The 11,213-nt window shown below is 40.9% G+C and overlaps 1 protein-coding gene across 1 annotated transcript; it reads left to right on the forward strand.

The window, feature by feature from the left end:
• Window positions 1–613: 613 nt before the first annotated feature.
• Window positions 614–8,413, forward strand: TRAF5 (TNF receptor associated factor 5). Its single transcript, XM_010164082.1, has 10 exons — window positions 614–828; window positions 2,141–2,198; window positions 3,469–3,570; window positions 4,146–4,310; window positions 4,613–4,690; window positions 5,103–5,177; window positions 5,453–5,545; window positions 6,499–6,639; window positions 7,136–7,304; window positions 7,836–8,413. The coding sequence occupies exons 1-10, from the start codon at window positions 614–616 to the stop codon at window positions 8,411–8,413; spliced, it is 1,674 nt and encodes a 557-aa protein (XP_010162384.1).
• Window positions 8,414–11,213: the final 2,800 nt, after the last annotated feature.

The following is an 11,213-nucleotide window of genomic DNA, read 5'->3' on the forward strand; positions in this document are numbered from 1 at the left end:
AAACTTTGAAAAAATAGGATTAAAGTTTACTGCTATTTATAAATGAGTGATCAACTGGGAAAAGAAGGATGTCAAGTTAAGAGGCTCTGACTCCTGTAACACCTAAACTGAAGGTAAAACCCCCTTTCTGCCTCTATTTTTGTACGCTCCTTGCTGTAAACCACAAAGCTGTCTCTTGCTTGAACTCATAAAATCATGTGGATGGCCTCTACCTTAGGTGTAGACTTTTCTGGTGGACTTTAGGGCCAAGAGTTGCCCTGTGCTTTCCCCAGCCGTGTCTGTGGCTCTTGTAATTTTTTGAGACTGAGCTGCTGCAAGAAAACTTTAAAAACCATAAAAATCTCTATTCTGGGGAATAATTTCCATATTGTGAAACTCTTCCAAAGAAGCGTGCTTTGGTGCTTGTCACGTCACCATCATTTTGTGGTTCTCTGAGCATTTTGTTGTTCTTCCACAGTTGGCACCACGTTTCCCTCTGAAATCTGTCACATGCTGGTGCAGATGACAACCCTCCCGCACACAGCAGCCTGCTGCAAGGGGTAGGCGAGGTGGTGTGACTGCCGGTGAATACTTGAAGGGATTCTCCCTGGGTCTGGTTCCCAGTTCAGCTCCCATGGCCTGTGACGAACCCGCTGGTCTCTCGGGCATCTTCACACGCCAGAACTCTGCCACTGCTGTCTCTCTGGACTTCGAGCCTGATGCCGACTACAAGTTTGTTGAAACCTTAGAAGACCGGTACAAGTGTGCCTACTGCCACCTCGTCCTTCGCAATCCCCACCAGACGGGATGTGGCCACCGATTTTGCCAGCAGTGCATTCTCTCTCTGAGGTCAGTGCAGATTCCTCCTGCATCCGCCAGTTCCCCATCCTCCCCTTCCTAAAAATCAGTCAACGCCTTCTATAAATCAGCAGTGAGTGCCATAGCAATAGTACTGATCTGATAAAACGCTGAAGGAGTCAATGGAAAGACTCTGTTGAACTCAATGACTGCGGGCTCACTGTTTTAAAGGTGTCTTTAAAGACCTTACCCACTGCTGGCGAGGAATACTTTGGTAGCTGCAGGGAAGTCAGCGTAAAGAATTTGTTGATATCAGCTTAAGCAGTGCTGTGTGAGACGCTGTTTCGGTCTGTCTGTCTAGCATTGTGCTGTTCTGATAAATTTGTCGCGTTAATACCTCATGGTTTTGGCACTGGTGGTTGGATTAAGCTGTTTTCACTTGCTTCTGTATAATTTCTTTGATTTTAGTAGAGTTATAAAACTGATGTTAGTATTACCCAATACTACAGTCAGATCTCAAGGCTGCTGGCATCCACATGCTTGGGATTTACCTGCAGGTACAGAGGAGTTTACCCTACAGACCTGTCTGTGAATACCTTACCTACTGTTTGGTGTACCCGAGGGCAGGATTTGGCCCAGGAAGGCTGCAGAGGAGCCTGGTTATGTGGATGAATGTCACCATTTACCTTTTATGAATTTTAGATGCTTCATGTTTGCCACTTTCTCTCTCAGGGTTACCTCCCTTTTGCACTGCCTCAGTAAGCGTTTCATTATCCTTTATCATAAGACTTCTGGAAGCCTTTTAAGACAGGAGCCATTAGATCTTCTTTTACTGGCATAGCAAGGAGTGTGTGGTTTGCACTAGGCAAAGACTGGGTTTAATGCACAGAAAGGGATTTTTTCAGTTATGACATTTGTGAGCAGCAGATGGCCAGAGTGTGACAAAGTCCCCTTAATTAAAAACCATCTTATTAACAGTCCTAGGACAAACTCATCTTTCTGTTACATATTCAGTGTTGCAGCTGAATTCCTTCTTAGAGCTGCAGGCAGAAGTTGGCTGTGTAGTTGCCAGATGAAAGTGTTTTCAATCATAGAATCATAGAATCATAGAATGGTTTGGGTTGGAAGGGACCTTAAAGATCATCTAGTTCCAACCCCCCTGCCATGAGCAGGGACACCTTACACTAGATCAGGTTACTCAAAGCCTCATCCACCCTGGTCTTAAACACTTCCAGGGAGGGCACTTCTTTGTTTTTTTTACGGTATTTAGTACTGACTTTTGCCAGTCAGATTCTAGCATAGCCCAATTTCATAAAATAAATCAAATTTTCTGTGAGTTAACATGACTCTTCTTTTGCTCTAGAGAGTTGAATGCAGTACCCACCTGTCCTGTCGACAAAGAAACCATAAAAATGCATGAGGTAAGTGGCAGTAGTTTTGCTTCAGCAGTCAACATCTGTGTGGAAAAGGCAAGACAGCTGAGAACAAGGTGGCTCTTAGTCTGTTAGTCCTCAGGGCCAGAGCGGTTTTTGTCTCTGACATGATGCTAAGGGAAGCAGCATATTCAGTGGTGCTCTCCCAGAAAGGAAGTATGGATGTATAGCTAAAGCTTCATTTTTATACCTTATGTTCTGAACTTACTTCATTTTCCTCCTCTGTATTTCCAGTGCAGTGTCAAAGACTTTCACAAAATTCTAAATCTTCCTTAGCCATCAGATGTCTTTTTTTAGGAGAGAGTTTATTGACTTGCCTTTTTAATGACCCATCTTGCTGGATGATCTTATTTGATTGTCTTTGTTTTAATTTGGTTATAATTTGCTGCCTTAACTATGTCCATTATATCTTATTAACTCTGCAGACTTAATTTACTTTTTGGTAACTTTTTAGAGGAAAAGACAAGTTCATGCTTCTTCTTTTGCAAGCTACTGATTTTTTTGTAATCGATTAATTTGTCCTTATTTAAATGCCTAGTCTTGAAAGTCTGCTACATACCTGGTCCTGTCAGAATGAATTTTCCAGTGAAATCAAATGTCTTCTTCCTCTCTTTCCTACTTCTACAGGAAATTGTAATCAGACTTTCCATGCAATTTTTGTTTTTCAATCACTATCTTCTACTTTGTGCAAATTTTGATGGCAGTGATGCAACAGGGAGCAGCTTTATAATGCTTGTTATAGGAAGATCTCTAAATAAGACTGAAAGTTTGCTCTGGTGACTTAATTTCCTTCTGCATACACATCTGGGAATGGTGCTATATCTCAGAGTCTATAGAAGGGATATTTCAGCATCATCTGCATCCCAAAGGCGTGCTGCATGCTCAAAGATTGGAGCTGCATGTACAGAGCTGGTTTGGCCTTTGGGGCCCAGGAGCTCCAGCTGCTTTCTTCTAGACACAGGCAGGCTCTGTCAGCTGTTTTTTATCTCCTGAGCTACTAGTCCTGCTGGCTGTGGGATGGATTAGCATCTGTGGAAGAACTATATAGGGAAAAAACCCTATTTTTATTAGAAAATTCATATAAGTTTTAATTTATATTTTTAGTTTACACTTTCAATATGAATTATCGAGAACCATTCTCACAAATACGGAGTCCACACATGTGTGCTTAAAAGAGTTGTTGTGATGTTTTGCTTTTTTATATTCCTTATAACACCCTATGTGACTGCATGTGAAGGTTGGTTTGCTTCCTTTACAGGTATTCAAAGACAACTGCTGTAAAAGAGAAGTTCTCAACTTGCATGTATTCTGCAAAAACGTTCCTGACTGCAATTCAAAAATAATTCTGGGACGTTATCAGGTTAGTTTGCTCGATCAGATTTTGGAGGATTTAATTTTTCATGCAAACTCTGTGTATTTATTATAAGCTACATTTCAGTGATTGTCTTCAGACTTCAGAGTTATTGTAGCAATGTGGTTTAAGTACATAGATTATGACTTAGCTATACACTGTAAGTAACAAATGTTAAGCTCAAAATATTATGGCTGTAAGCTTGTTCCAGCTTTGACTTAGGTTATTTGTTTAATAAGAACCGATTGCTTTATGTAGCTTTAGTATATCCATAGCATCTATACATACCTTCTATATGCTTAGGCACCACGTGATGGTTGATTCAAGAACGCTTGCCAAGACATACTGTCCATTTGGGCCTTTATTTGGTATATCAGTTGAATGAATAATGGAAGCCATACAAAGGACTCTCCAAACTTTCATGTCCACTTAAGTTTTGAGGTTGGAAAAGGAGAAAGTTTGTGGATAAAAGAGTATTTGGAGTTTTAATTGTCACAAAACTGCTGAATGTTTCTGTGGGTCTGTTGGGCAACTGGAGACGCAGTTAAATACTTTGGGGTTTGATTTGCTGTTGTGTGTTGCAGGAGCATCTTCAGCAGTGTTTGTTTGAAAGCGTGCAATGCACTAATGATGGATGTTGTGATCAAATTCTTCGGAAAGACTTGAAAGAGCATTTGAGCCAGCACTGTAAATTTCGAGAAGAAATGTGTCAGTACTGTAATAAATATGTGATGTTAATTAACATAAAGGTAAGATTATAAAGCATTCCCTGGGAATCCATAGCACCTGTTCCCTTTTAATGTTGCTGAGTGAAAAGTTTCCAGCGTTGCAGTGAGGCTTAACAACTCCTGAAACAAAATTTGACTAGCTGAAAGAGAAAGTATAATAAATGTGCTTTAAATAATACTAATTACTGTTGCTCTTTTATGAACAGCAACGTGATACGGGGCTTGCACATGTATGTTTGGGATTATTTTTTGCTTAGTTTTCTCTATGTATACTACTTTACAAAAACGCAAACCATTGCCCTGTTTTGTTTCTTTTTCCCCAGAATCATGAGCAAAATGACTGTCCTGATTATCCTGTGCCTTGTCTCCAAAACTGTTCACAAATAATTCTGAAAAAGGAGGTACTATTGTTTTTTTTCATATACTGTGATTCAGCAGATCACACATGTTTATGAAACTGAAAGTTACGTTGCAGACCACATTGACCCATGCCAATTAAACTTCATTGCTCTAAGTATTTTCTTTGTTTGGTCCTAAAAAGGATATACATCCTATCTTACAAGTCAGGTATTCAGTCACTGCAAACCATTGGCATTTTGCAGTATGGAAAAATATCTGGCTTGCTTATTGACCCTCAATACTCATTTTCCTGTTTATGTGATCAGTGGTGTCATTACAGTGGCCTTTAGTCACCTTTTAGTTTATGTGATCGGTGGTGTCACCAGTGGCCTTTATGCAGGCACTGAGATTTTATCAGTGCGGCAAGTAACTTAATATTTATTTCATTGCAAATTTCTTTGTTAATACTTGCAGATTGACAAGCACCACGCTGTGTGTCCTGAGGCAGAAGTGGACTGCCCGTATAAGCAGTACGGCTGTCTTGTAAAGGTACTGTTTTATATATCTTCATCTGTACTGGGGCTGGAATTTGTCTCCCAAACCAATCAGAGTAATTGATAAAAAAAAAAAAAACCAAACCATTTTTTGTTCTTTCACAACCATTTCTAGTATTGGCTAGAGAATCAGTACTGCCATTCCCTCACTTTCAAAGCACAGCGGAGACATTTCAAATGCTTGCATCAATAAATTTTTTTTACTAATGGCTTCAAAAATCTGCCTATCTTATTATTTTATTCTTTCACTTTTCCCTCTGGCTTACTAAGGTTAAAAGAGGGAAACTTGCTGAACATGAAAATGGTGCACTGAGAGAACACATGCTGCAGATTTTAGACAAGAACTCCCAGCTGGAAGAACAGGTAAGTCATATTTAACAAGCACTCTTCAGCAGTGCTTGGCTAGTCGGAGGATGCTATAAGATTCTGCATTTGTTGCCTGGTTTCGCTCAGCTGTATTTTAAAAGACTGTTTTTATTGTCTTTGCACACCTCAAAAATCAGAATAAGCTCTTCTAGTGAAGTCAGTCAATTTGATGGAAACCTCTCTGTGCTCAGGCCCATATATTCTCCACCAAGCATGGTGGGAAGCTCATTGCCATCACTCACTTAATTTGCTTCCAGTCTTGGCTTACAGTGGATAAGAGGTTTGGAGGTAGACCATTTTAAAGTTTCAGTGGACAGTCAGATTACTCTGAAATTGAGCATTTAGGTGCCCAAGTCACCCCCTGTGTAGAGGTAGCACAGACTAGTGCAGAGCCAGTTGCAAGCACTTTTCCACTCATGATCATTTCTACAGCTCCCAGCAGGTGATACTGGGTGTATGCCCAATCCTACTAAGGTGAATCCATGCAAACTGATGGTTGACTCGCTCTTCTGCTTGTTTATGCTAAAAACAAGCACCCCAAAATGCTACAACTTAATTTTGGAGTTAGTATCCCTCACCAACTCATCTTTTACTGGTTAGACCTCAGTAGAGAAAAATAAAAATGTGTATACATACACAAAGAAATACACACGCACATGTGAGCCTGTAGGTATGTATTATCCCCTTACAGAGCCAAATGGATCATCGTGACGGGGATGAGAGATATGAGTCTCTTTCTTTGCACCTGTTGCCCCACAGATCTATTAAAGAATGTTATTACCTTATGTTCCATTCTTGCTGGTGCTTATCCATGAATTGTGAACTAAGTAGTCCTATATCTAGCTAAGTTAGAGGCTTTGCATTGTAAACTTTTCCACTTTCTCCTATATAGTCACATAATGTTTTAATTTGATCGTTTTATATTTTTACTCTGTTTTTTCCATGTGTAGATATCTGACCTGTATAAGAGCCTGGAATGTAAAGAGATTAAAATCCAGCAGCTAGCAGAGGCCATTAAAAAGTGTGAGAAAGAATTCAGACAGTTTACACAGCTGTTTGGTAAAAATAGCAACTTGATGGTAAGCACACAGGTGAGACATTAATTTTATCTTTTTTGGCCAATTGCTTTCTTGCATCCTGAAACATGTTGTCATTAATGGCAAGGCAATAACAAATCTCCCAAACAATTGACAAGCTCTTCTCATTTTTTTTTTTTTTACAATCCAGTATTTTCTTTTCATTTTAACCAATAAAGAAGTTTGGGTATCTGATTTGGGCAAAAAGCACTATATAAATTCTCATGACCAGATCCCCATGGCAGGTGTAAATTTGAATAATCAATTGAATGAAGTGATGCAGTGTGAATGGATCTGAGTAAGGGGTGGTGTCTCAGTCACTAAATGCCAAATTAATTGTGAAGGAGCATTTGGATACGTTCCTAAGCCAGCAGAGTACTTTCAAATGCACCATATAGTTGATATTGCTGACATGCTAAAGGCTTCTTTATCTTATTTGAATGAAATGGCTGATTTTATGAATGTCTCTTGTCTCTGCTTCCACCCTCTTCCAATGGCATGAACTGGGAAGGCTCTGGCCAGTCACCTGGATAAGTCTGCACGCCTGGAATCGCAGGTGAAACAGCTAGTACAGATGGCAAACCAGCAGCAGAGTAAATTAGACTTGCGACCCCTGTTTGACACAATTGAAAATGTAAAACAGAAGATTGCCCTGATGGAGACATATGATCAGCGCTTGGGTGTGTTGGGACTTTCGTTTCTTTTCTGCATTGGTGTGGGGTTTTTGCTGATTTACTGGTGGCTACGTAGAGGCTCTGGTGCTACAGTCAGTCAACTGCAGCTCCTCGCCAGAAAGGAGGAGACTTCTCTCACTTTCTAAGACCAAGCCACGATGGTGTGTGCTGCATCCTCCTGCCTTCCCCTACCCCACAATCTCTCCTGAATTCCTGTGGCACTGCAGGGGCAGAGAGCTGGCCTTGGTCAGGCTGGTGCACTGTGATGGAGGCAGCGGTACTATCCATAGTCAGGCATGAAATCTAGTTTGTAGTTACCGATTTTCTTTATTCACCTACAAGCTGCAATTACAATTAAAAAAGTTAACAGGTGTAGTAACAGTAGTTAACAGCCTGGATTCAGGCTTCAGTAGTTCAGTATCGTCAGGTCATGTCTGGTTGTTCTTTGTGTCCAGTACTCTGACAGTTTTATTTTACCAAATGTTTCTCTTTTATTTTCTTTATTTTATTTTTTCCTTTTTTTTTCCCCCCCTCCAGTTGTTTTGGAAGGTCAGTCCAGCAAACATGATCTCCAGATCAATATTCACAAAGCACAGCTCAACAAAAATGAAGAACGATTTAAGCTTTTGGAAGGCACGTGCTACAATGGGAAATTAATCTGGAAAATCACGGACTACAAGCTGAAGAAAAAAGAGGCGGTGGAAGGCCGTGTCCTCTCCATTTTCAGCCAGCCTTTTTACACCAGCCGCTGTGGGTACCGGTTATGCGCGAGAGCCTACCTGAACGGGGACGGCTCAGGAAAGGGAACACACATTTCTCTCTACTTCGTAGTGATGAGAGGGGAGTTTGACTCGCTGCTACTGTGGCCTTTCAAGCAGAAAGTTACACTTATGCTTTTGGACCAAAGTGGGAAAAAAAATCATATCGTGGAAGTCTTTAGAGCTGACCCCAACAGCAGCAGTTTCAAAAGGCCAGATGGAGAAATGAATATTGCCTCTGGATGTCCACGCTTCGTGCCACACACAGTCCTGGAGAACACAAAGAACACCTACATCAGAGATGACACTCTGTTTTTGAAAGTGGTTGTGGATTTAACTGATCTAGAGGAATTGTGAAAAGCATGCCCAATCAATGGGACCACTTTAACCATTAAGAAATGCTTTCTTGGTGACTACCAGCCATGCAATAGCCAATTGCCACTAGTCAATCTACTGATAACGAGGCTTTTAGACTGTGTAATAGATAATGAATTGCCAAAGCATTGGCCTTTCCTTTTTTAACCTTTTTTTCCAAGACTGCGTTTTTAAGGCAGCTATAAGTCCAGTTTGATGCGAACATGCATTCAATCCAGACCTGGCTCAGTCCAGGCTGGGGGGAATATTTGGCTCCCATCACCACACTGGTGTTTGGAGATGAACCTCTTCCAGTAAGCCCCCTGGAGCCCAAGCAGGCCTGTGGGCTCCCGTCCCTCACACAGACCTGAAGCCATGCCCAAGCATGCAAGTGCATTTCACCCATCTGAAATGGAAACATTTCAACATTAGCACATATGAATCCGTATATCTTGATCCTTCCATCTCCTGGATTTTTAAAGTGGGGAGAATGGCTTCAGTCAGGCAGGGAAAACATTTGCCTGGGATCTTGCATCTTTTGTTTAATTGTTTTTTCCAGAAAGCCTAGAGGAAGATGCCAATTCCTCTTACTTTTCTAGCCTGTTATTTCAGCTGTATAGAGTACCCCTAGGTCACAACAGCTTTGTTATGTCCTTTCTGTTCCTGCCTAGTGCCTTGGGACTGATTTCCATTGGTGGTAAACATCCACAGTCCCCATCTGAAGTCAAAAGAAGCTGCAGGTGCTTCTCATCTCTCAGGACATGGCCAGAAGTGGGATACTTGACCAGCCTGCCAGCTCTCAGCTGCACTGCTGGAAGAAGAGAGGCAAAATTCTTGTACTTTCACTCCCACATCTGCACAAAAGAGATGTTTTCTGGCCTACCAGCTCTACAGAAGGCAGGAAGAGCTTTGGATATCTGCTTGGGGAAAAGCCCACATAACATGCACTGTTCTGGTCTGCTGGAAATAGGGATGTTCGGGGAAAGAAGGAGGAAAATGGGACGAGGGAACGAGGTTGCTGTAAGAACCCAGTTCTCACAGGTAGTGCTGCTCCAGCATTTGTTAAAAGGTGAGATGGCTGCTGAGTAACAACTATTTAACTATGAAGTACATCTGAAGATCTTAATATTTATTCCAAGTTCCCTCCAAGGGAACGTGTGCATTCTCTGGAGTTTATTGGAGACGCACTAAAAACCACCAAGATCAGGCACTGAGGAGCCAGCAACAAAGAATACATGTGCCTTTTTAAAGCCTTTTGGGTGCCTGTAAGAGGGATGTAATTTTGCACACTCGGTCATTTTGTTATTACAAGTGACGAATTTTGTGTCTCTCGTCTCTCACAGATCAGGTAGTGAAACATCACAACGTTATCCATTGCTCCTGCAGCCCACTGGCACAGCAAACCCAGAGCTTGTCAAAAGACAGCAAGAAACCAGGCTGGGTTTAGAGTAAGAGTTAAACTAGGCAGGATAAAAATCAAAATGGGGCACAGACTGCGAGGCATAAGGTAGAAAATTCAAGAGGGCAAATGTGGTAAAATAAAAATGCCTTTCTGTGCAGGATGTTGATATCAACTGAAAATACGATGTGGAGATTGATACTAAGACAAAGGCAAAATACCATATTTTGTATCTGCAATCTCATTGCTAGGCATTTACTTTCCCACAGGGTTTCTAGGACATAATTCAGACACAAATATTTTCTAATTTGGGGTCAGGGGGAAGAGACCTTAGTTACCCGTACCTCATGGTGGGTTAGCACATCTGAAATCTTTGTTTTGATCTAGATGTCCTTTTGTTGTGTGATGTCAGGACATACTGGGCCACTGCAGGGGCTTTCTGTGTTCCCAGGGACAGATGGTGAGGAATGGATTTTATTCTTTTGTACGGCCAAGACTGACTTTAAGAGTCATTTTGGCTGTACGACAGAGAGAACTGGGCCTTGTGTCCCTAACACTTTGTTACAGAAAGAGCAAGCTTGGTTTGAAAATGGTGTGGCACTCTAGGACATCAATCCTGAGCCTCGGATGTGGACTTCATGTTGATTATTACTTTAATATTTGTCATGTAACTTTCAAAGTGGCACAATTTGCATCATAACCACTAATAACTGACGGAAACGTACCACCCGTGTTTCCTGGGACTCTCCAGTACGTTGAGTGTAAAATACAGAAAGCGATGAAGAACTTGGAGAATCAAGGGAGGCAAGATGGAAAGGATGCGGTCTGTATCCCAGCAAATTCCCAGCACTCTCCACCCTCAAGTGTAAAATGGGGATGATAATAATACTTGCAGAAGCGTTGGGACCATTTAAATGTTTGTGAAGAATTTTGAGCATGAAAAGAGCTAAGTATTATTAAAACTCCATTTCTAATTGTTAGAGTAGGTGATGGCATAGTGATGTGGGTAAGTGTTTAGTGTGCTTCTGGACAGATTTTGAAAGCATGTTTGGTTTTAGCCAGTCCATACTGCAATCTCTCCTTTACTGACCAGTTGGGTTTAGATTTTTGTCATGAATGTTCCTTTAAAATTTTGAAGCACAAATGATTCATCCTGGGTGATGGAAACATCCCTTTTGAAATACTACTTGTTTTATAAAGAATTAGTTGAGAAAATTAATTTTTGTAAAGACGACCTTCTTTAAATTGGTTCTTTTTATTACAGTAATTGAGAGATTTATGTTAAAATTCTCAGTGATTTTTACTACTTGTAAACAGGATTTTAAATTTCATCCCATTCCTAATAAAGAAAAAAAAAATGTTGTATAGCATGAACTGTCAGGAAGAATTTTGATGTTGCATGAA

The sequence above is a fragment of the Antrostomus carolinensis genome, unplaced genomic scaffold (assembly GCF_000700745.2).
Source record: "Antrostomus carolinensis isolate BGI_N321 unplaced genomic scaffold, ASM70074v2 scaffold19893, whole genome shotgun sequence".
Classification (NCBI taxonomy): domain Eukaryota; kingdom Metazoa; phylum Chordata; class Aves; order Caprimulgiformes; family Caprimulgidae; genus Antrostomus; species Antrostomus carolinensis.